The following is a 26691-nucleotide window of genomic DNA, read 5'->3' as shown; positions in this document are numbered from 1 at the left end:
ACCCCCCCCCCCAAAAGAAAAAAACAGTTGTTATACTGTGAACCAACGGGGGGAAAAATATCCGCACACACAGGCAAGGTGTGGGGGAAATGGGAGGACAGATGAGGCAAAGCTCAGCCAGCAAAAAGGTGCCAAGGGTGCAGAAATGGGAAATGAGGGCGATGAAATTTTCCAGCAACTATAACAATGGCAGTGATCCATAAGCCATGGTACTAGTGAGGTGAGTTAAGGCAACCTGCCTCAGATCACTCTTACGGTCTTACCCTAACACACTCCTCCCTCCACCTACCCCATTTGCATGTCATATCAAGTTTTATTCAATAATGGGCTCCCCAAAGTAAAAAATCCGCAACAGGAAAGATGGTGAGAAAAATTCAGAACTGTTTCCAAACTTGACCCGTTGCCATCCCTACCTCCGCAGTTAACCAGACGCAGAAGAAAGTGGCAATAGGTTCTTAGTTGGTAGTATAAAAATATTGCACATATATTTCTTCACATTATATGACATGATCCGCATGCAAAAAGACGCATAGCGCTACCTACTGAAGTATCAAATACCTGAAAAGGCATTGCAGGTATATACGATAGTCTGGATGGACACCTTCTTCATGGAACTGAAGAAGGGGATTTCTGAGCAAAGCAAATACAAGGCGGGGTATAGTTTGCAGTTGTGGGCATTGTGTGAGTGAGGCATCAATCTGACAAGTTGATAAGCTTGCATTCCCATACTGCACAACTTTGCAAGCATCATTGTATTGAGCTGTGAGAATTACTAGCCAGTCATGGAGCAACATCCTCCCTTCCCGGACTCCTTGCTCCAAAGATGCTGAAATAACCTGGACAAGTTGAACGCAACCAGATGTAAATAATTTAAATATTTAGCCAAACAAAGTACAGAAAACATGTGATGCAGTTGCATTTGCGTGGCTAGACCAGCATGACCCAAACTGGAAACCCAGCCCAAAGCAGGATTCTGGCCCAATAGGGCAATTTTTTAATCTTTTATTTTATTCTGTTTTGTTTTGGAAGATAAATGGCATAAGATAGTTTCCCAGTTGGAGTTGAATTCAGTTCCTATTCGGAATCTTCTTTTTATATATGTAAGCAATAATCAACCATCAATCAGACTTGAATATGGAATGAATGGGAATTTATGAGTTCATGTGAAGTTGTGCAAGCTTGCGGCAGATTGTTTTTTCCTTCCTCTCAGTCTATTCCTTTCTCTATTCTACTTCTCTCCTTTATTTCGTTGCTCTTCTTTTCTCTCTCTTCCTTGTTTCTTCTTCTTTCTTCCTGTTCTATTCTAACGTTACTTGCAGCCCCAAGCATGGACATCAATCTCTATTAATACTCTTCAGATCAGTTTGAAATTAAAGAGACCATCCCTGTGCTCTAATGACTCATCCTGTACAGTTTAGAGTCGAGATTTGATCTCTGCTGGGTGCACTAACCAGAATTTCAAATCTGGTTCCCTGTCTTATCGCAGAACTTATCCCTTCCTTAATCCTCATCTTTCGGGTCTGATTGGTTGAAATTAAAAGGGAAAGGGATCACGAGCCTTGTCCTAAGGTTTCTCGTAATTTGAACTCAAAGGAAGAGAGTCTGATTGGATATTCTGCTCCTAACTCTACCGTGCTTCTATGTTAATTGAAAGGAAATAAGAAGACGTCAACTTCCTTTACTTGCATTTTATTTCTTCTTTAAACCAAACTCTCTAGTTTGGAAGATTTCCCATCCCCAAATATCTGAAAAACTATATGACTTTGGGGTTCTGCCCTAGCGAAGGATCTAAGGATTTTGGTGGTGGGATCTGGTGCTTGGGCTCTCACAAAATCCAGCCCTCGAGACTTGTTTTGTGATCAAAAGTTCATGACTCACTTTTTTTACGTAGTTGTGGGAAGGGCCCTTGGCTTCTGATCAGAATCTATGCTCCCCCCACCCACCCCCAAATGACCATGATCTATTTTGGAAACATCTCTCTTCTTTTTTTGGAATCTTGGATTTTACCCTTTTTCCTAATAGGTGATTTCAACCAAGCGATCTCCCAGGAGGACAAATTTGGTGGGAAATCTTTTAATCCCTCCAGTTCTTCTGCTCAGGGTCTCACCTCCCTTTGTAGCTTTTTTTTTGACTTGGTGGACATACCCTTAGGTGACTCCTAGTTTACCTGGTCCAATTATAGGTACCTCATCTCATTAAGAAAGCCCTTGATAGAGGATTGACTCACCCTCTTTGGCTTCCCCTTTGGAACCACATAGACCTTGAAGCAAGCAAGGACGAAAGCCTGTTATTTACTTTCAGCCCCTTCTTTCCATAGTTTAATTCCATTATATCATACTCTAGTTTAAATTCCAGAATGATCCCTTCACTTTAATTTTACTTCCTGGTTTCTCCTAAATCCTCTTGTATTACCCAAAAGGGGTCCTTAACTTCAAGATACGTACAGAATTGCCACTGACCATATTATTTTGAGTTCCTCTCCAGTTTGCCGCTACTCAAAAGCCGGGTTTTGGAACCCAAGTTGCATTACTGTGAAGTGACTTTCATGGTTTGGTCCTCCTGTCCCTCTTGAACAGTGGTAGAAGAGACCCAGTGTCCAGTGTCCACAATGAAGGCCATGGACAACATAGATCATGGGAGTTAAAGATATGCCACATATATAAATGGTGGCACATATCGATGAAAAAAGAAAATTTTCAGACCAGAATCTTGCACTCACACTGTAGCACCTATTATCCCTTTTATAAGTTTACCAATTTTCAACAAGTAGATTCTAAGATGTCGGGTTTTGATCAGAGTCTGTCAATGGCTATGAGTCCCATGTTCCATCACAAGCCAAAAATAAAAAAATTTCATTTTGGAACTGTGTCCTGAAATTGATGCAATAGACAGAGACCTTATGATCCCAAGTGTAAACAACCAATGATTTTCATTTTTGAGTGCCAAACAATTTTATTTTTTTTCTATTTTTGCATGTTAATTTATTTTTCAGTATAGTCAATACAGGAATTTAAATTCCTTTATCAAATCGAAATATTAAAATGCTTTTCCCACAATCTTTACATTTTCATATATTGTCCAGCCTAATGGTTTATTTCTAAGATTGTAGAGGACTGTGGAGGTTTAGTTTTTATCCTTTTCTTAGATTGAGTTTTCCTATGGAAACTTAATTAACTGCCCTTTATTGTTTCTGTTATGTCACTAAAACTAACTCTTTGCATGCTGAGAATTTCTGTTCTATATTTTACCTATAACTGTGTTTCTCAATTATTTTTGTGTAATACTTTCTAACCTGAACTCCTCTTCCATGCATTGCAAGGGTTCCTTGCTAGCGTTACTCTGAATGGCCCACACTATGACACTACTCATTTCCTTACAGAACCAAACAATCTGTTCATCGTGAAGGCTCATTCACTTCATCTTTGAAGTCCAACACTAGAATCCGTTAAGTAGAGAAGAATGTTCTGAAAAAGAAGTCTCAAAACTTAAAAAGACTGGGGGAAATGACCTTGTCATGATTCAAAAATCTGAAAGAAAATCCTCACTCAGTTTACCTCCTCTAACGTTCCATGCTTTGAAAATTTCGACAAATACTTTTGACAGATAATCAACCAAACTTACTGAAACATACCTTGTGAACAAGGATTGACAAGAGGACTTCAGAATCAACACTGTCATACAGCTCATTGATATTTCCAGCAGTTCCATACTGTAATGTCCGTATCCTTATTCGGCGTTTGAGGGAATGCTTGGATCTGCATAAAAGCAAACCATATCACTGAAAAAAATTAAAAAGTAAAGAAGAAATACCCTAACCAGACAGCAGAATGAGAAATAAAGTAAATCCTATATGGAACAAAACTGCTTGGAATGTTATGACATTGTCGCCTGGTACAGCATGACATTTGCACTGCTGGCCTTGCTGTCCACGAGACAGTATAGAAAGCATAAACAATTTTAAGTGAAAAAATTAAATAAGAAATCAAAAGAAAATACTACTAAAAGGTTTGCAAATGCAAGAAAAGCAACATAATGCACATTTATTTTGTAAGTGTCAAAAGATATCTATTCTTTCAACTCCCCCCACCCACTCACCCCCCCCCCCCCAAAGAAAAAAAAAACAAAAAGAAAAAAAAGAATCCTGTTCCAACTTTGACGAAAAATGAATTTTAAAGTATTTTCTAATCAATAGTACTTGCATTTAGAAGGAATTATGAAATGAGAATTGACATCACAAAAGACTAGTAAACCCTATAATAAAGTGATTGGCTAAGCTTATGGGGAAAATAAGACATCTTATTCTAAATCATTGTCTAAGGAGACAGAATGCCTTGTTTGGCACTTCACGAGTTTATGTTGACTTATGATATTGTTTTTTTTATGAATAAACTTAAATTAAAGCTCATGATTTGTTTATTGTATGTTGGTTTTCTCATACTAGGTCATTACAAGAATAAGTAAATAATATCGCATTGATATTAGCATAACAACAACAAACTCAGACTTATACCAACTTAATGGGGTCGGCTTATAATTATGCATGATTATATAAAATTGTCATCGCTATATTACACATACTGCATGCCTTGCCTCTTAGGCGCCTAAGTTCCCCTTCAATGCCTTGGGTCACCTAGTCGCCTTGACGACTATGCTCGAGATACAAATCACCCATTTGACAGATCCAAGATAAGACTATAACGCTTTAGTAGATAGTCTTAAGAGTGGGAAGAAAGAGTGTGAGTGAGAAATGAAAAAAAAATGAAGTCAGACACAAAGTTTTCAGGAAATAAAAGTAAACTGCTATGTGAAACTCCAAACACTAGTCACAATGTTCCTTCAGAGGACACCAAGTTGCTCAACTTTATTCTACAACTTTGTGTAATAACCATAGACGAATATACCTTATGAGCCATACTATGAAATTACAGGAAAGAGTAATTGAAACCCGCCTGAGATAAAAAATAAATATTTTGAATAACCAATTTGGTTTTATGCCAGAATGATCAACCAAGGAAAAATGTAGAACTAGAATCATAAGTGATTCTAATCCCAGGCAGGATCTGAAATTATGGCTGAATAGAGAATATGTCCTCCAATAGGCTTGGTTATAGCTCTCAAACACTCTCTCACAACAAACAAATAAAAGGGAAATAAGAAAAGAAAGAGAATTCGATGGAGGGTTGAGAAGGGGGAAGAAGAACTAGTGAATGGGCATCTCACCCTCAGGTTTAGGCATCTCACCCAACTGCATGCCACAGCACAACAGCATAAGCCATCTTTTTTTTCTCTTTAACTCAAATCTTCTTCTCATTATAATTGATGTTCTTTAAATAGCCTTACATTGCTTGGACACAAAGACATAATAAAAATGGAAACTAAAGCTAAAAATAAAACCTTCTAATTTAACTTCTAACTTGCTAACCAAGTAAGGGTAAACTAGAAACTAACTAATGATAAAAAGGAAACTAAGCTACCAAAATAGAAACTTCTTTTGACCAACAAAATAGGAAACTAACTAGTTCAATAAGAAAATAGAAACTAACTAAAAAAGGAAACAAATCTTCCTAAGTTACAAAGCTTACTTGCAAAGATAAAGCAAAAAAATAAAAATAGAAACTAATATCTAATATCCTAAAAAGTGCTGTCAGCATCTTTCCCAAATCAGCTGTCAATATTGGACCCCAAGGCACTGTTCACGTGAACAGTAACAGCAAGTTGGCTGATCCGATTGGAGAAAAATAAGGCTGGTTCGACGTACGAAACTGAACCAAACCTGAACCAGAATTGGGCCAGCATTGAATTCTCTTTTTGACAGTTCGATCTACATCAAGGAAGCTATTTATTTGAATAGGAGACTAATAGAAAATTTAGAGAATCTAAGAAAGCTTTCAATATGGTCTTTATTGACTTAGAAAAATCTTATGATAAGAGTGTCCCTCGAGGGTTAATTCGCCAAGTGTTAGAAAAAAAAATGTTTCAATAAATAGGTGGGCATAGTTAAAATATGTGTAATTGGGCTACATCAAGGATCTGCTTCAAGTCCTTACTATATACGCTTATCATGGATGATTTAACCAAGAACATTCAATATGATGTTCCGTGGTGTATGCCTATTGCCGATGATCATGTTCTAGTGGATGAGATAGTGGCAGCGATTAACAATAAGCTAGATTTATGAAGATCTACCTTGGACTCAAGGGGTCTTAAGATAAGTAGAACGAAGACGGAGTATATGTTATGTAACTTTAGTCGCTCAACGACAAATAACGAAGTAGTAAAACTCGCGAAAAGAGTGATCCCGCAAAAGACTAATTTAAATACATTGGGTCAACCATAAACAAAGAAGGTGAGATAGAAGATGATGTTTCTCACAGAACTAAAGTAGGATGGATGGAGTGGAGAGGTGCATCTAGAGTGTTCTGTGATCGACATATTCTTCTAAATCTTAAAAGAAAATTCTACAGGACAGTTGTAAGACCGGCTATAATGTATGAGGCTGAATGTTGGGCAATCAAGAAGCGTAACCTAGACAAATTGAGTGCAACAGAGATGAGGATGTTGAGATGAATGTGTGGCAAAACTAGGAGAGATAGAGCAAAGAATGAATGGATTAGAGCTGATTTGGGAGTTGCCCCAATTCAGAAAAAGCTCCAAGAATGTCATTTTAGATGGTATAGCCATGCTCAATGGAGGCCTTGGGATGCTCCAGTAAGGAGTGATCAGATCCAGATGGAATGAGCTAAAAGAGCTAAGGGCAGACCTAAAATGACCATTGATGAGGTGATAAGGAAAGACATGCAAGGTTAGGTCTTGACCCTAGTATGACCTCAAACAGAGCTATTTGGAGGGCAAAGATCCATACGGCCGACCACTTTTAGGTGGGATGTTCCTGAGGTATTGCTTTTTTTTTCATCTTACCCTCTCGCAGATCTATGTAGCAGACCCCATTTAGTTGAGAAAAGGGTGAGTTGTTGCCGTTCTTGTAGTTAAAGATATGTATAATAGTGTAGTGACTAGTGTAAGAAAAAGTGGGCGGAAGAGTAGTGGATTCTCAATTCTAATTGGTTTACATCAAGGATCAGCTCTAAGCCTGTATTTTTTTGTGCTTATCATTGATGAACTGACTAGAGACATTCAAAATTAGATCCCGTGGTGTATGCTTTTCTAATGATACTTTTTTGGTGGAAGAAACAAAAGCAAGGATAAAGGCTCAACCTTGAAATCAAAAGGTTTTAAGACAAGTAGAATAGAAGCAGAGTTCACGATGTGTAACTGTAGTCACAATGACTGAAAGAGGAGTGGATAACATTGATGATAGGGGGACACTAAAAAGTGAAATTTTTAGCTAGCTTGGATTCAACTATAAATAAAGGAGAAAGTTTTAGCTACCTAGGTTCAACTTGTTCCTTTTAAACTTATAGGGGAATTTAATCTGACAGTTGTACGACCAGCAATGACGTATAGAGCTGAATGTTGGGCAATAAAGAAACAACATATAACAACTTGGTGTAGCTAAAAGCCTAAAATGAGGATGTTGAGATGGTTGGTGGTAAAACTAGAAAAGATAACATGAGGAATAAACAAATTAAAGCTAATTTAAAAGTAACTCTAATACATGTTAAGTTAAAAGAAAGTTGCTTAAGGTGGCATGGACAAGTGGAATGGAGTCCTTTGAATACTCCAACATGGAGGGGAGACTTGATTTAGATTAAAGAAGCTAAGAGAGATAAGGGTGGTGATGTAGATACAATTGCACTTACCTGGTTGGACCAGCAGGACCGGCTGTGGAAGCCAAGGGCTAAGAAGAACTGGTCGAGCCTAGGTTTTTGGTCCAACAAGGGCTGGTAGTAGTTAGTTTTACATTATGTCTTTTATTTGTCTTTGAGTAGGATACGTAGGAGGTAGAAAAGTAGGTTTCTGTTTGGAGTCTAAGTAGGAGTCAATTTCAATTTTGGAGTCTAAGTAGAAGTCCTTTATTTTCCCTTTATATACTTGCATAACTCAATGTTTGAATTTTTAGAGTGAATTTAATTTTAGAATTAGTGAATTGTGCGTGGTTTGTGATCCCCTTCTCCCTCTTGTGCGATTTTCCCTCATCTTCCTAAGACTACCCCATTAATTGGTATCAAAGCTGAAGGATCCCTTCTCTTGCTCTATTGAAGCACAACTTCATCCCACAACCCATCCTTGCGACTCCCACACTACTCCCTATAACTCCCTATTCTCCCCCATTCCCACTCCCTACAACCCCCTATTCTCTTCCCCATTCCCTGTTTCGGCCCTACTGAGAACACCCCTCCATCTCTCTTCTCCATTCCCGTTCTCTATTCTCTGTTCTTACAGGGACTGAGAAATAAAAAAAATAAAAAAAGCAGCGCAGGAGAAGCAGCAGCATCAGGAAGGTGAGCCAAAAAAAAAGAAGTCGGACGAAGAGGGGTAGCAGCGAGAGCAAGCAGAATCAGAAGAAAAAAAAAAAAGAGAAAGCATAACAGAGAAAAAAAAAAGAGTTATTTATCATTCTGCCACTGCCCTTTAAACATCTTTTAATTACCATTTTGCCATCATATTTGAGTGTAATCTTGCCCCATCTCCACCATGATAGCCAATAGTGAAGTTGTTCAATAGTTGTACTTCTACAAGGGAGAAAATGATGCAAAAATTGAAGCTATTATGATAATGATGGAATCCATGCAATCTTCTATTGATCGTTTGGTGGCAGCAGATAAAGGAAAGAGTCGCATTCAATCTGGGGATTCTTCAAACACCGTTCCACAAGATCTACCACCACATCATACACCACCGCCACCACCTTCACCACCATATGGAACAAGGGAGAAAATGATGCAAAAATTGAAGCTATTATGATAATGATGGAATCCATGCAATCTTCTATTGATTGTTTGGTGGTAGTAGATAAAGGAAAGAGTCACATTCAATTTGGGAATTCTTCAAACACCGTTCCACAGGATCTACCACCACATCATACACCACCGCCACCACCTTCACCACCATATGGAACTGGTAGATATGATGATGGAGCAGAAAGAGCAGCAAGATTGGATGTCCTTGATTTTTATGGAGACAACAATCCAGAACTGTACCTTGACTGGATTCAAATCTTAGAGACATTCTTAAGATGGTATGGGTTGACTGAAGCCCGAAAGATACTATTTGCAGAGGTCAAACTGAAAGGCATGGCCCGAATCTGGTGGATCAAGCAACAGCAACAGAACCTAACCCGAGGCATTGGTTTGGTCACTACTTGGGCTGAAATGCATGAAGTCATGAACAGGAGATTCTTACCTTCTGATTACCAGCAGCAAATGTATCTCAGGTTTGCACAGTTGAAACAAGAGAATTTGACCGTTAAAGAGTATGTTGCTAGATTTTATTACTTGACCACTCGTTCTGATTTTGAGTGGGATGACGAAGTATTGGTAGCACAATTCCGCAATGGTTTGCACCCTCAACTTAGTGTTGCCCCTTGCCTTCAGCCGACTGCCTACAATTGAAGATGCTGTACATGTAGCATATAGGTTGAGGAAAGTCTGAAACGCCCATACAATCAGAGGTCATTTACAGATGTTTTTCCTAGAGTTCCTTGTTCTATTCAACCACAGTCATCTCCACAGGAAAAGTCAATCAGTAGACCACAGGCTAGTGTTTCATCTGTGGCATCTTCACAACCTAGCCGACCATATTCTCCACCTCGTCGTGATTCAAACATGTCATCATCACGACCTAATCAGCCATACTCCTCACCTCAGCGTGGTTATGACAGGAACTTATTATTTCCAAAGGAGGCTATTCAATGTTTCTCATGTAAGGGGTACGGGCATAGAGCTAATCAATGTCCTAACCGGTTGTTAGCCTACATCGACAAGGCCAATTTTATACTCTATGCACCAGAAGAGCAACCAAAAATAGGAACAGTAAATTTGGAGGCTGAATGCGATCATGATCCTAATGAGATTAACAATGGTGACAGTGATGGTGAGCCTCAACCGTTCTCTGTGATCCATCCTCTTTTAACTACACAGAAGATTCCTGAGGAGGACGATTAGCGTCGTAATAATATCTTTCAAACAAGGGTGCGATGCAATGATAACTTGTGTAATATCGTGAATGACCCCGGCAGTTGTACCAATGTTGCTGAAGATGTTGTTCACAATTTGGGACTGAAAACTAAGCCTCATCTATATCCCTACAAGGTTGGATGGGTGAACAACAATAATCTGAAAATTCATAAAAGGTGTTGGCCCACGTATTCCATTGGTGGACTAATTGATCAGGTTCAATGTGATGTTCTCCCTCTGAAATTCTGTCAAATTCTTCTAGGGTGCTCATGGTTGTTCGACAAGAAAGCCAAGCACTATGGATATGAGAATACATACACTTTTCAGCATGGTGGCCTCGAGATGAAATTTCTTCCAGCAAAAGATGTTCCCCCTCTCGAGCTTAAGAGGACAGTTGGTAAGCGCATCGAATCTGACGGCATTCTTGGACCTCATCCAAACTCAACGGAGTCGAGTTCTTTTCAGAAGAGGAGAGCTGATGTAGATACAATTGCACTTACCTGGTTGGACCAGCAGGACCGGCTGTGGAAGCCAAGGGCCAAGAACTGGTCCAGCCCAAGTTTTTGGTCCAAATATGGCTGGTAGTAGTTAGTTTTACATTATGTCTTTTATTTGACTTTGAGTAGGATACATAGGAGGTAGAAAGTAGGTTTCTGTTTGGAGTCTAAGTAGGAGTCAATTTCAATTTTGGAGTCTAAGTAGTTGTCCTTTATTTTCCCTTTATATACTTGCATAACTCAATGTTTGATTTTTTAGAGTGAATTTAATTTTAGAATTAGTGAATTGCGCGTGGTGTGTGATCCCCTTCTCCCTCTTGTGCGATTTTCCCTCTTCTCCCTAAAGCTACCCCAGTAGGTGGCCTTAAATGAATCTAAGATAAATGTTGAGGAAAAACATGGATAGCACAAGATTGGTAACCAGTATGGCTTTGAATAAAGCAGATTGGAGAAAAAGGATCAATGTAACTGACCCCATTTAGTGGGGATAATGCATAATTGAGTTATGCTGTTTTTAAGGAAATAGCCAAAAAAGAGTTATTTTTCCTTTTTCCCCTTATATTGACATAGATAAACCAGTCAAAAAAAACATGAATGGTCTAACACTATTCGCAATTACTCAAGTAAAATAACAAAATCTTCAATAGTTTTTATTCCCCCTTTCCCATTTTTTCAAATAGAATGATCACTACACTCTCCCACTCTCTACCTCTCTCATAAATTTCTCCTAATAAAAACTCAATTCCATATAGTTTCGAACTTTTTCTAAGTATCATTTCCTGACAAAACTACTTTCTCAAACAGTTTCCTAAATAATTCCCTAATAAAAATTATAAACCACCTTGGTTTGCCAGTCGCCACAACTAGCTTTAGCATCTATGAACTGCAGAGTCTGAAAACAAAGGTATAGCTGCATTGAATGTCTCTCAAAAAATTGTCATGATTTCTCCAAAAATATTTTAGTGGTCTAAAAGTTTATCAATTAAACTTTTGTAACAAATTGGACATTTCTGTAACTTCAAAACATTCCTTGAAATGATGATGCAAAAGCGAAGGCTAGCCATCATGAACACACCAGGTGACAGTTTATCAACCCCATGCAGAAGCTAGCGCCAAGGACCTAACTGTCATTCATTTGATGAAAAAGAGAAGTTTGTATTTTATTAACGATTCTGTTCTCTTACAAGCATTTAAGATAGTATTGTGATCCATAATTACAACAAAACAGAGTGACAGGAAAACAAGAAGGTCATGAACAAAAGTTAGACCCGCCTCTCAACTGTCATATGGTTGGGATGAACATACCTACTAGGAGAAATCGTTTCCACACTAGCAAGTTCCTCCGGTGGCACAACAACGGTATATTGAAACGCTATCTGTAGCACGGGAGGGTCTGCAGCATTTCTGCAGAAACACAGAGTCAGATTTAGTCATATCTACTCATTCAAAACATCATAAGCACAATTTGAAATCGCAGCATACCAATACCAAGAAGTTACACCCAAAAAAATAATAATGAACAGAGAATATGAAGTATAAACAAAACAAAGGCTAGCAAATAAGCAAAGCAGACAACCACAACTGTATCGATGTAGCCAAACAAACCAGATGTTGAAAATTCAAATAGAAGACTGGGAATTAAAATGCGGAATGTGGCTGAATCTTATCATCTAAAAATTCAATATTGTCAGAACTTGTTTCCACAAGATTTACTGCACAAATGTTCTATATATGCTAATAATCTTCCAAGTGACTAACATTTCTTTTCATTTTCATGAGAAATAACTATGATAGAGATTCAAGCTCGCATACTTAAGAAGCCATTGTGCTTTATCAAGCATTTTTTCATCCTCTTACATGGATGTAAGATGCAGGTGTGGACGTCAGAATCAAAGACAGATACAAGGTTTCAGACCAGCAAGCCTGGAAAAAAAAAATCCATAATTTCAGAACTAGGGGTTTATAGTTTTTCATTTGAACTATTTTTAACTTATTTATAATGTCTAAATCATTGTGTAAGAGATGAGGTTTCCAGTCTCCTAAATACTAGGTTTCAGAATCCCTCAATAAACCAGGATCGCAGATGGGTAAATAAACCAGATTCGATTGAAGTTTAATAACAGCAGAACAACAGATCAGGTGTGGACCAGATTCTGATTGAATGTAGTTACAATAACTGAGAATACAATATCCCAAATAGCATTCAATCGAACGGCTAGATTCTGAGATTTATTAGAATCTCATTCAAACAAGGAATCTCAAAACAGAAGCATCAGAAGAAAATTGATTATCTTAATAACCAAAGATCAGATCTAAACCAGGAGCTGGTCGAGTGCTTTAAATACTGGACAGAACATGAAAACTATTTCTTCAGCTAGATAATTAGTTACGGAAGAATTCAATTAACATAGGAAACTCTTTAACTAATAATCGATTGCAGAATCTGAACCTTGAAAAAACACAGATCATGGATCGTACTGGCAGCAGGAAGACTGATGAATAACACAGAATGGTAGATCAATATAATTAGGGGTGTCAAAAAATCCTGGTCAGCCCGAACCCGCCCTAGCCCGCCCTGAGACAGAACAGGCCTGGGCTGAGATTTCAACCCCATAGGGTGGGCTAGGGTTAAGAATTTCAGGCCCTAGGCCGGGTTGGGCTGGGCCTGGGTTGAAGCCTCAACCCAATCCTTCAACCTAACCCAACCCGACCCTATAGATTAAGTACATAATAATATAAATATGTTAATAATTAAAAATGGGTACTTATAGAAAAAGGTCCATAAAAAGTCTTTCATTTTTTCACAATCTACATATAAAAGTAAACCTGAGTTTTTGCCCTCTGCAATCTACATATATAAGAAAACCTTAGTCTTTGACCTCCACAATCTACATATATAAGAAAATCTTAGTCTTTGGCCTCTGCAATGTATCAAGATCAAGCAACCAAGTAACCAATAGTACTGGGCTGGGTTAGGTTGGGCTAAGCCCAGCCCAATCAGGGTCCATCAGGGCTAGGCTGGGTTTGGCTAAGCCTGACAGTGATGCAGTTGGGCGATGGAAGGGATCTCTTTGATTTGGGGTTTTTTATTTACTTTCCTTTACTAGTTAGAGATTAGATTTGCAGTCTTTTATTTAGATTTGATTTTTATTTTAGTTGCTATTTAGGTTTAGTTTCCATTTTTAATTAGCTTCCAATGTTATGTCACTATTTTCCTTAAATAGCCTTGTAATGGAAAAACACTCAATTTTAGATTTGAAGTTTTTGAAGAATTGAAATCTGATATGAAAACCATGGCTGCCGTGAGCTGTTTTCCCCCTCCCTGAATCTCTGAAATCCCTCTTCTTTTCTCTTCTTCTCTTCTTATCTTCTTCTTCTTTATTGTCCTTTTTTCTCTCTTTCCCTGTTATATATCTTCCTTGTCTGGGAATGTTCTGTTCTGAGCGATACTACCAGGTTTAGGACCAGTGTTGCTGAATCTTCTGCCAGGGTCGATTAGTCCAGAAACTTTGGTTGTAGGTTCCTTTTCCTTCGGAGAAAATAACCCCCAAGGTTCCAGCTCCAAAGCTCCTCCCCAACCTGAGTTCGAAGTCCAATTTCAGGCCTACCTGAAGCTCTTCTGATTTTCATTTGCTTGCTGATTAGAGTGCTTGTCTGCCGGAATCAAGAGACCCAAGGATTTTCAGCCCTCGCCTGGAGTTTCCGGTCTATCCGATAAGGGCTGAGCAAGTTCTATCGACTTGAAGCTTGTTTTCTTCCGTTGGGTATCTGGTTCTCACTATAACAAGAAGAAGAAACAGGTTTTTCCTTTTATTAGAGTTTATTCCCTATTATTACAATTAAGACCTTGTTTCCCAAGGTTATATTCTATTACCCCCCTTCTCTTTGGTAATTCTTAAACACCCCTCTCCTTCCCATTTCTATTTCTGTTTGGCCTTATTATCTATTTTCCTCTCTATAAGTGTTTGAATTGTTTCTGAAATTACAAGATTGCCACTCAACCATTAAATTGAGATATTTTATCATTCTTGTGGACCCTAAGCAATCTGATTTCAGTCATTGGAACCTGGATCTGCATCAAGTGGTATCAGAGCAAATTTCCTGCAATTTTCTAACCATGACAGGTCACATCACTAATGCTGAGTTGTACAAATTGTATCGTGAGTTAGCTGAGAATCAACAGAATACTGATACTAGGCTTGAGAGGACTAAAGCCGAGTTTGACAAGTTTATGGAAGAGATGACTACCTTTATGAAAAGGTCCGACAAGTGAGCTGAAGAAGGATCCTCTACACTACCTCGTCAGTTCAACACTTTACGGATCGAAGATACACCTCAGAGGCAGCAACTTAACCCAATTGTCCCCCAGGATGTTACCCAGCAATTTTTCAATAGAGATTATAGCATCAAAGTTGAGATTCCAGAGTTCAGTGGTCAAAAGGGACCTGAAGAATTCCTAGACTGGCTTACTAAAGTGAAGAGGATTTTTGCATGTCTCTTCCAGATGTGAAGAAGTGTGAACTTATCCTCACCAAGTTTATTGGGTATGCATGTTCATGGTGGGATGATGTACTGCATGCAAGGTTTGTCAGAAGACTTGGACCCATTACCAATTGGGAGGTCATGAACCAGATCCTGACTAAAAAATTTGTTCCTCTTAATTATGAAAAGGTAATGTTCCATAAATTACTTAATTTGCAACAAGGGAACAAAGATGCGGATTCCTACACCCTTGAATTTCACAAACTATCTTCAAGGTGTCGACTTCAGAAAACAGACCAGCAACGAGTGATGCGATATATCAGTGGGCTAAGTAGTGAGATTCGACTTGAGTTGACTAACACTGATTTCAGGTCTGTTGATGTGGCAGCGGCTCATGCCAAGACAACTGAAGAGAAGTCCATTTATTGGAAGTATGCTCAAGCCTCTTTCAGTTTATAGACCTCCACCACGTATGGAGGAAAAAAAGCCTGAAATTCGCAAAATTGAAGAAAAAATGTCAGAGTTCAACAAAAACAGTGATGGCTTAAAGAACATCAGATGCCATAGTTGTGGCGAGAAGGGTCACTACTCCAACAAGTGTCCCAACAAGACTCGTTTTGTGAATGTAGCAGAGAAGCAACCAATTGAGAAAAGTGATGATGAGTCTGCTTTATATCCTTATCCCCTCGAGAAAGATGATATGTTCGACTATGGTGATGAGGATGTAGACGCTCATTCAGTTAGTCTTTCATCCTTTTCAAACAGACTAGTTGACAAAGCTCCTCTCTTCAGACAGAAGGGTACACTTCTGCACGGTTCTGAACCTACTGATGTTCATACAGTTGATATCGGGGCAGAAGCAAACTTCATATCTGCTGAATTTGTTCGAGCACACAACCTTCCACAGAAGCAGTTTTTCAAGAAGATTCACGTGTGAGGTTTTAAACCCACAGCTCGAGAAGAGGCCACTGCAGTTGTTCGAGTATGCTTACAGTTTGGGCCGTTACAGTACCATGTCACCTGTTTGGTCACTCCATTGGAGCACTGCGACATTCTTCTAGGGAGACCTTGGCAGCGACATGCAAGCATTCTCTATGATGGTGCACGGAACACCATCAAGGTGAAGCAAGGAGGTCATGTGTATTTAATGAGGCCACACGCATTATCAGACATAACACGTCGACTGACTCCTACTCCTACTCCAGTGACATGTCAGCCTATTCTCCCTACTCTTGGTGTTGTGTTCCCATCTTCTGCTTCGAGATACATGCCACCTCATTAGCAAGCCACTTACAAGCGTATCTTGGGAGCACGACCTAACTCGACGGAGTCGAGTTCCTTTAAGACCGAGAGAGCTGATGCAGTTGGGCAATGGAAGGGATCTCTTTGATTTGGGGTTTTTTATTTACTTTCCTTTATTATTTAGAGATTAGATTGGCAGTCTTTTATTTAGATTTGATTTTTATTTTAGTTGCTATTTAGTTTTAGTTTCCATTTTTAATTAGCTTTCAATGTTATGTCATTATTTTCTTTAAATAGCCTTGTAATGGAGAAGAATTCAATTTTAGATTAGAAGTTTTTGAAGAATTGAAATCTGGTATGAAAACCATGGCTGCCGTGAGCTGTTTTCCCCCGCCCTGAATCTCTGAAATCCCTCTTCTTTTCTCTTCTTATCTTCTTCTTCTTTATTGTCATTTTTTCTCTCTTTCCCTGTTATATATCTTCCTTGTCTGGGAATGTTCTGTTCAGAGCGACACTACCAGGTTCAGGACCAGTGTTGTTGAATCTTCTGCCAGGGTCGATTAGTCCAGAAACTTTGGTTGTAGGTTCCTTTTCCTTCGGAGAAAATAACCCCAAGGTTCCAGCTCCAAAGCTCCTCCCCAACCTGAGTTCGAAATCCAATTTCAGGCCTACCTAAAGCTCTCGCCCAGATCTGAGTTGCAGGTGCTTTTGATTTTCATTTGCCTGCTGATTAAGGTGCTTGTCTGCCGAAATCAAGAGACCCAAGGATTTTCAGCCCTCGCCTGGAGTTTCTGGTCTATCCGATAAGATCTGAGCAAGTTCCATCGACTTGAAGCTTGTTTTCTTCCGTTGGTTATCTGGTTCTCACTATAACAAGAAGAAGAAACAAGTTTTTCTTTTTATTTGAAAAGAGTTTATTCCCTATTATTACAATTAAGACCTTGTTTCCCAAGGTTATACTCTATTACCCCCCCTTCTCTTTGGTAATTCTTAAACACCCCTCTCGTTCCCATTTCTATTTTTGTTTGGCCTATTATCTATTTTCCTCTCTATAAGTGTTTGAATTGTTTCTGAAATTACAAGATTGCCATTCAACCATCAAATTGAGATATTTTATCATTCTTGTGGGCCCTAAGCGATTCGATTTCAGTCATTGGAACCCGTACATAAAATAGAGGTCTAAAAGCAATTGAGATAAGAATTAATATGAGGGAACTAAAGCATGGTACTGTGATGCAGCGCTAAGGGTACACACAAAGAGGAAGAAAGGCTAGCTCAGTCAGATCCCTAATTAGGCTCAATGACTTGTAATGCAGGAGAGTTTCCATGGATCGACCCAAACCGTGAACCGGGTTCTTCACATTTGGGTCTTTTGTCTAGTAGAATATTAGTAGTTTATTCATTTACTTAATTAGAATTATCTTGTAATCTTTCAGTTAAGATCAAGTTTCATTCTATTTTTTTTAGAGTGACTCCAATTCTATAGAGGTGGGGTTAGATAATTAGATCTTATTTCTATCTCAGTAGTAGACTTCAATTAAGAGACTTTTAACTTCGCTTTTATAAATATGCCTGTAACCAAGGATTAAAGTATCGGTATCGGTCACCGTATCGGTCGGTCAAAATTAAGATACGTATCGGAGATACGCTAAGATACGCTAAAGATACGCATATAAATGGATAGGGAACACATTTTTATACACTTTTGCATAAAAAAACAGTTAAAAAAAGTTATATATAACAAGTAGAATGCATAAATACTTAAGTAGAGGGTATCGTATTGATAGACAAATATATTGAGTTGAAAATGTTCAAAATGATGAGGGTATATCATATTGATAGACAAATATATTTTTTTGAGAAAAATCAAAATTTTCCATGGAAGTTGTAGAACACTTGTTTTTACATAACATATACAAAATCTAAACATTTTTAATCATTGAGCATGAGTAGATCTAAGAAATTTGAAATAAATTGAAACCCTCATTTTCTCTTGAAAAAAGTTTGTAAATCCTTATAAATCCAATGATTTCATGTAATAATGATGCACAAAATGTGATTCTAAGTATGATGAACTAGGGGTGTCAATTCATGGCCCGAACTGACTAAACCGATCGGGACCGACCGTTTATAGATCGGCCCGGCCCGGACCGTCTATTAAACGTGTCGGGCTTGAGCCCGGACCATTTATTAAACGTGTCGGGCTTGAGCCCGGCCCGTTTATAAACGGTCGGTCTTGGTTTTGCCACTTGGACCGTCGGGCGCCAGATCGATGAACCGGCCTATTGTGCATTGGCCTAGCCCGACCCTTTAATGATTGTAGAATACCTATTTTACCCCCCAAATTAGAAAGTAAAAACTAAAAAGTAAAAACATGTTCACATTTTAAATAATGGTTATATTTGGTATCATTTATTAATTTATTGTCATTTTTTTGGGCTTGCATGAGTGGGCCGAAATATAAGAGCACATTTTAAAGAGGGCCCGTTTAAAAATGGTTAAAACCCGTTTAACATTAAACATGTCCGTAGCCCAATTAAGGCCCGACTAAAGCCCGATTAAGGTGGCCCGATTATAGCCCGAGGCCGACCGACCGAATATAAAGTGTACCATGCCCTCAATAACTAAGCCGATTAGTTAAATGGGGGACACGGTTAGCCTTGAAAGTCTTAACCCGATTAAGCCCGCGAAACCGAACGACCCGACCGGTTGACACCCCTATGATGAACCTTAGATTTGTAAAAAAACTTGAAAATCTAAGGTTAAAGTTGAAAAAAGTGAGTAAAGATTCAAGAACTTACTATTCAAAATTTTCAACTTTCAAGTTCAAGGTTCTTCTTGGACTATGTTTTTCTCTTCTTTGAACCATTCACTTCGACAATGTTTATTTCAATCTACCATTTGAGTCTCCAAAAAGGTGTGTGAATCAAAGGGGAAGAAAGAAGAGAAATATAGAAAACTATTGGTGAGAGTTTGAAGTGTTTGTTTCAAACAATAAAAGGCACATTCACGGGAATTTTCATATTTTCAGTCGATACATACCGATACGGTACCGATACAGTACGATACGGCTCGATACTGCACGATACTGTCGATACATACCGATACGGTACCGATACGTACCGATACTCTCGGGAATTTCCAGATTTTCAAAAGTTCGTATCGCAGAGTATCGTACGTATCGGTACCGATACGATACGGCACGATACGATACGTACGATACGGCGATATGCAAAAGGGGGCCCAAAATTCTATGTAGCGTATCGGTATGTATCGTGCCGATGCCTACCGATACGGCACGATACGCACCGATACTTAAAACCATGCCTGTAACCCAATTCATTGGGCCGAATTGAGAATGAATTAAACAGTGAATTGCATAGTTGTCAAGGCACCAAGGTGAACCAAGGCGGTGGAGGGTTGTCTAAGCGCTTAGGAGAGAAGGCGCACGCCTTGAGGCGAACAAGGCGACCAATTGTTATTTTTTATTTTTCCTATTTTCTAATATTATTTAGTAAGCTATATATACCTTGTATCATAAAAAATCAAGATTAAGCAATATCAAGTCATTAAAAATCAACATTTAACCATATTAAATCATAAAAAATTAACATTAAGTCATATTAAGTTATAAAAAATAAAATTTAGAGAAATGTTCTGGTTCTATAATAAGTTTGACTGGTCAAATGATATTATTTTTACATGAGACTTTTTATATCAGTTATAATATAAAACCAGCTTTCCAACAAGTCTAAGATTATTTAAATCTAAGTTGTAATGACAAAGTTATGCTCCAGTCAAACTTATTTTTAAGTGCGCGAATGCTGTTAAAATCGTCTGAATGAAAATAATTTTATGGATATCAAAACAAAAAATTATTTTACCGGACTTTTGGTTTTTAGCAATGTTTTAAAATGATAGAATTTATAAAATTTTCATAATTGAGAAAAACTCCAGCATTTAAAAGTTGAAAATCGCCCCTATAACCAAAATCCAGTTTTTCTTCTTGGACTGGGGGGTTGAATTTTTATCCTTTTGGAATTTGATTTTTAAACTATATTTATTGGATTCAAATAGGGGGTATTTGCTTATTTATGAATAATATCTTAAGTAAATGAATATAAAAAGCATTTACTTAAATGATATTTGGTATAAATAAGTGTCAAAACACAAGGGCAACATGCAGTGCAATAAGGCGATTGTCGCCTAGGCCCCAGGCAAACCGCCTGGACGCCTAGGCGACGCCTTGACAACTACAGTGAATTATTTGGTGCCTATGTAGCCTATGTGGCAAGCTTCTTCCCCGCCCCATCTGTGCAGTCTCTCTTTCTCTCTCTCTCTCTTCTTCTTTATTTCTTCTTTCCTGTTATTTCTTTACCCAGAAACTGCCGACTCTACTGGGTTGAGAAGCATTTGAACTTACCTGAAGGTGATTCATCTTACCCGCCCCAATCTTCTCCCACTCTGATTTTGGGAGTTTAATCTTACCTGAAGGTGATTCATCTCCTAGAACTTCAGTCCCAAATACTACTCTGCTGAACAACTTGATCTGGAATTTTAGCTAGGACTGGGTGCAGTACAGTATGGGAAAACAAGGGGGAATCACATTTGACTAGTTACCTATTCAGGTCATTCCCCATCTAACAGTGAGAATGAAAGAATTAGTCTACATGGAAAAACTAGGTGTTCAGCTGGAAAGGCGTCAACTGTAGCTCGCATGGTTCGAAAACTCGTCTTGGTAGGGCATTTTGATCAAACCGAAATTGGTGACATTTTTCCGATACAGTTACAATGTAGGCATGACCGAAATTTCAACCGAAAATGACATAAATCTCGCCGAAACAAGGCATTTTTGCCTACATTGTGAACAAAACCGAAATAACCAAAATTTCTCCTAAACAGTGCCAATTTCTTAATTCATCTGTCATGTCGTCTTGGCCTCGTCCAAATCACCAAATTTTCAGCATGTTTTTGAACTATAGTACCTTGGCAACCAACATCCTTCAACAACAATGGTACACTGGAAATGGAGCTCCTTTCAGTCTCTTGAGAACTAAAGCAATCTATGAACTATCCCAAGTTCAACATTGTTTGACAATTTGAATGAAACAAATCATGACAAGATAATCATGAATAATTATGCTGAATGAGATGGCAATGAAAGAAATCTTTTGAAAAATATAATATGCTCATTTCGAATATAATTATACCTTGAAAATCCAACAGCACTGGTGAAGTCAAAGTCATAAGCATAAGTGGCATAAGAGTCGCAACAAATAATATGTTGAACATTTTCATACTGGGGATCTGGGAAGAAATGACCATACTGCAAAAGAACCAAAAAGATTACAAAAGAGGAGAACGAGTAAATAAACCAAAGAAATTATATACTGATGAAAAGAGCTTCCATATAAAAACGATACTGATGTTATTTAGGTCGGCACATACAGTACGACCGGGTTTGAATTCAGTAGATGTCCTCAATCGCAGAACACAGCCAAATGCATATGGACGACTCAACATTCGATACCTGCAACAGGATTTTGACAGAATTCAACATAATATTGACAAACTAGCACAATTAGCTCATAATTAAACTTAACCAAATCATTAATTCAGGGAGCAGTTAAATTTTGCAAGAAAATTATAAGTGAGACATTCAAGACCTTGTTGCACTTTATTTAGCCTATAGATATCATATCAGGGAAGCCATCCTAGAAGAAATATACAATGAACTTACATGTCCTGAGGAAGTGTCGAGTCATCGGTGTTGGAATACAGAAACAGAGACCCTCCACTCTCAATACTAAGAAACTTCAGTGATGCCAAGTCAGTGTATTCATTTGTAACAGCAAATATATCCACACAAACACCTGCTTGAACAGCAACAGCAGCCTGTGAAATTTTTTAATATTCAGATTTCAATAAGTACCTCCAACCCAAATTAGTCTTTCCTCAAACCAACATTACCAGATCTTTGTAGAAAGGTATCTGTGGAGGAAGTAAAGCACGATCAGCATCCTCCCTTTTGCTAGCATACTGCTCACCATAACGTCTCGTATCTAATTGCCCAGCTCCATAATCAGGAGGACCGGATAAAAAGGCAAAGATCCGAGCTGCATTGTTTTAAGAAGAACGGCCTTTATTAGTTTACATATCATGTCTTCTAACAGGTACAATCTAAAGAAACAAGGCAAAAAATTATTCAATTAAAATGAAATATGTCATAATTAAAACCGAGCTAAAGGACAATTCAAAATCCATTGGACATTATCACACCTAGTGCAAATGTATTTCCATATTCTGACCCCAGGTAATTGATGAGGGATTCCATTGCTACTCCAAAACCTCGCCCACCAAGTAACACACCATCAAGTCCTTGCCCTGCAGCAGTGGTTCTTTCCCAGGAAGTTGTTGGCTTTAGTGTTTCAAGAGCTGCAGCAATGCGGTCCTTACAAGTTTCTACCTGTTCCAGAATCGTAAAACATTAGAAAAATGGTCCTAGAATGACCACTACAACTGGTAGTCAAAGGAATTGTAGTAGTCAAGACCATAGACAATTATATGTATAGGTGAAGTGCAAATGACAAAACAAAGACTGTTTAAGTCAAAATAAAATTTACATTTCAATATTAGAATATTTAAAATGTAGCCACTGCTATAATGGACATTCTAATAGTTGTCATAAGGAGGCAGGTTCATCATGACATAGTTGATATTTTTGGCATTGAAACCTTGTTGAAAAATCTACCACAAATCGTAACAGCATTCCAAATAACTTCAAGTAGATAACATGCAATATACCATGCAAGAAACAAAAAATCACTACAGCAAGAATTCTAGAAATAGCACAGTGGCTGTATTTGAAAATCACATACATGAGCCAAGAAGGATGACAAAGGCATTGCATCTTCAAGCTCAATTTGCAGGGTGCCATCCACATCTGGGGGAACGAAAATATTCTTCACTACCGGTATTGGCCCTTGAACATCATATAATCCTATTTTGTGGCTGAATGTAACAAGACCAAACAGAGATCCTGGCCCAAGAGCTGCCAAGAGGGGAAAAAATCAATCTTCTGGAAGAATTCATGAACAGAGGGAGCAGAAAAATCACTTTGATTGAAGCAGTCACCAACCTTCCAAAGCTGCTAAAAGAGCGCTTTTGATAAGTTCTAAAAACTCTTCAGAAGCTGCAAAGGAGTTTAAGAAATCCACTATACATCAGTTCTCACCAAAACTAACACATAAGAGCTCTTAATAAGTAATAAATGCACCCTTCAGATAAACTTGATGACAATGATTATTGTAAGGAGACCAATCCTGACTTCCCCTTGCATTTGAAATTAGCCAAAGCCTCGGGTTTCTCTAGGGCTGAGACAGTTTCAAATAGAGGAGTGGGCTCATGCATAGAAAAAGGGAAATCTCTCCATCATTGCTCAATGGAAACAATAAGTTCAACATGTATATCACCATAAATAGTAAAGATTTGGGACAATTTACATTCGTAAAAATGCCATAAATAAACGTTAGCAATGATATCATGCAAGGATATAAAAAATGAATGATTTGCATGCATTTCTGAGCATAATATTTTATGAGACATTGGAAATTACAAAAACTTATAAAACATGAAACATCAAGTACGGGGCAGGGAAAATTAGATATTGGTTGTATGTTCGCTAAGATAGTTTATTTAGGCCAAGTATACGTCGAAGAAAATATTAAACAAAATGTTATTAAGAAAGAAAGACACTCACAGGGGTGGAGAGAGAAAATAGATGGAAAGGAAACATGAAATGTTTCTGGCAATTGGTAGTGTAGAGAAAATTCAGGAAGAAAGTCAGATGTGGAAGCATAAATTCTCGATCCTTGACAAGTCCAACTCCTTACTCTCTATGGGTATCTCTCCACACATCCCCACTCAGTCTCAATATTCTCTCCATCCACCACTCCCCACATCCCCCGCTCTCCTTCCTCCCATCACCTGTCACCTCTCCCCTCACTCAATCTCCTTTCTCTGTTCTCCCAAAAGCCATTCCTCCCCCTACCCAACTTTTTAGTTTCTTTTTTTCAATTGTATTGAAAACAATAGACTAACTAGGTTTAGTACTGGTGGTCAGCTGATTTTGATACAAAGCACTTTGATTAGCATCCGAATTTTTTTTTATTGCCTATTTTCAGGATCCCGCAGCAGTTTTACAAGGATGGAAAAGATCACGACAAATTTTCTTCGTGATTGATGCAAAAGATAAAAAAAGAACAAATTCCCATTGGTAAAGTGGAAATGGGTTTGTAGGCCTAAAAATTTTGTAGGACTCAGCATCAATACATATTAATAAAAGTTTTCTTCGATAATAGCTTATATTCTTCATTTGATTAGAACCTTGAGAACAACAGCAGTAGTACATAAAGAAGAAAATTTACTGATGCACCCAAGAAAAGAACATTGATAATGATAACTTCAAGCAAACCATAAAGGAGGCATTCTTAGAAGATAACATGGCTGCTTGAATGCTCTTGACAAACCAAAAAAAATGGTTGTTCGGCATTTAAAACAGATCAAAACCATACTGCAACTGAAATAAATACTACAGAAAAATAGCATTCTTATACAATTATGTACCATGCAAACAGATCACTCCAACAAAATCATGACCAAATCCAAATGAATTATTGACCTGCAAGAAAAGATGTATCATCTGGGAAAAGGATTGATGGATTTAACTGATACTAGCTTGTTTCCAAGTAAGCTTAATTGAACAATGGATCGGTTCCACAAGTTACAACTCTACTACAATCATGGAAAGAATTTCAAGCTTATTAGTTGATTAAATCTCTGCCAAGTAACAGAAATAATGTCAAAATTTTGTGACCACGCTAGTAGAGAACAATTGTTAAGCCCTACATATCCTTGCTTGGAACCGGTTATTATTGCAAACAAACAACAAACGCATACAAGCAAAGATCCAGAGTACAGCTATCTAACTTGAGTTAAAAAAAACAACCATATAGCAACCAAAAAAAAAAAAAAAAAAAAAAAAAAAAAAAAGCTAGATCAAGAATTAAACAAAAGATGATTCACCCGAGCTCCCAATCAAATCTTACACGACAGATCAACCGCTGCGACATAAACCGGACAAGCCTGCATTGCATCTTCCCCTGGTCCATCCACTACAGAGAAGGAAAACAGATCTCAGATAACAAAAAAGCAACAGAAGTTTACAACATTTACAGCGCCATTACAACGCTAGGAAAATTGAATTACCAGGCATTTCGAGATCAATGAAAGACGACATCATCTCCGCACAAGACTGTGGATGAGAATAACGAGAGATAGCCTGCGAAGTGAGACCATTTAGGGTTCCACAGAGGGAGCAACTCCACGCCCACTGCTCTAATTCGCAGTATGTATTGAAGTACGCCCAGCAGTTTTCACAGCGAGGAAGAAGATGACCATCAGAACCATATGCCGGCGGGGTTCCATGCTCGTCAGTCGTCGCGAATGGTGTGACTGTAACTCCCCATGGTAATCCTCCAGCCTCTTGAGCATCGGCATCGATCGGAAATCGCGAAACAGTTGCTCTAACCGCCATTGTTGAGAGTTTCTGTGATCCAGATACAAGAACCCCAAAAATAAAAAAACGAAGGTTCAGTCTTTCTTAGGAAACAACAATGGCGATGCTGTCATGGTGAGTGAATAATCCAGTATTCCGGTGTACACAGACGCGCAAATTTGCAAAAATATGAATACGGACGACATTTCTATGAAAATTACTAAAATACTCAAACCGTATAGTATTCCATGCATGTGAAGATAGGGGCAATATTCGTCATCGAAGACAAAAATTTCAGAGTTTCCACAGTTGGCTTCAGACTATTTTTTTTTTTTTTTTCGGTAAACTGGATTCAGACTTCAGAGCAAGGATTTAGACATTAGTCATCGGTATCGATAGCGATCCGACACTGTTCTAGATCGGATTAGAGACCGGTGCAGTTCGGTCACTTTTTCCTTTACATTTAAAAAAATTATAATTGATGTATAATTTTATTACTGTAATGATACTGATAATCAATTCATATCGGTCAAGTATCAATATCGATCTTGTTTGATACAACCGATCTAATAGCAATACTTAAAATCATGCTTTAGAGAGCCATTGCTTCCAAAGTCTTGGTATAAGTTTTTTTTTATATTTTTTGGTAAAGGTTTCGGTCTAAGTAAAATATTTAATGCTATATTTGGTAGGCAATAAATTAGTAGAAAAGAATTTCACAAAAAAAAAAAATTAGTCGAGAAGAAAATAAAATATAAAAACAATCTATAGGGATTTCATATCCACCTCTCTTTCTCTCTCTTGACCCTTTTAGGAGAACCACTCCATATCCTCCCCA

The 26691-nt window shown here is 38.1% G+C and overlaps 1 protein-coding gene across 1 annotated transcript in view; it reads right to left on the bottom strand.

The window, feature by feature from the left end:
- Positions 1-26140, bottom strand: part of LOC122058145 (protein transport protein SEC24-1-like) — a 27204-nt gene extending 1064 nt beyond the window's left edge. The window contains exons 1-12 of the mRNA XM_042620662.1: positions 25565-26140; positions 25405-25470; positions 23436-23489; positions 23176-23348; positions 22577-22763; positions 22268-22413; positions 22038-22192; positions 21746-21827; positions 21508-21623; positions 11879-11977; positions 3632-3755; positions 559-836 (exon numbers count right to left, since the gene is read on the bottom strand). Coding sequence (XP_042476596.1) covers positions 559-836; positions 3632-3755; positions 11879-11977; positions 21508-21623; positions 21746-21827; positions 22038-22192; positions 22268-22413; positions 22577-22763; positions 23176-23348; positions 23436-23489; positions 25405-25470; positions 25565-25892 — 1808 coding nt within the window. The 5' untranslated portion in view covers positions 25893-26140. The remainder of the gene's footprint in view (positions 1-558; positions 837-3631; positions 3756-11878; positions 11978-21507; positions 21624-21745; positions 21828-22037; positions 22193-22267; positions 22414-22576; positions 22764-23175; positions 23349-23435; positions 23490-25404; positions 25471-25564) is intronic.
- Between the last annotated feature and the right edge of the window lie 551 nt (positions 26141-26691).

Source organism: Macadamia integrifolia, chromosome 12 (assembly GCF_013358625.1).
Source record: "Macadamia integrifolia cultivar HAES 741 chromosome 12, SCU_Mint_v3, whole genome shotgun sequence".
NCBI classification, from domain to species: Eukaryota; Viridiplantae; Streptophyta; class Magnoliopsida; order Proteales; family Proteaceae; genus Macadamia; species Macadamia integrifolia.
Note: the sequence above shows the minus strand (reverse complement) of the source record. Positions and strands in the feature narration are given on the sequence as shown.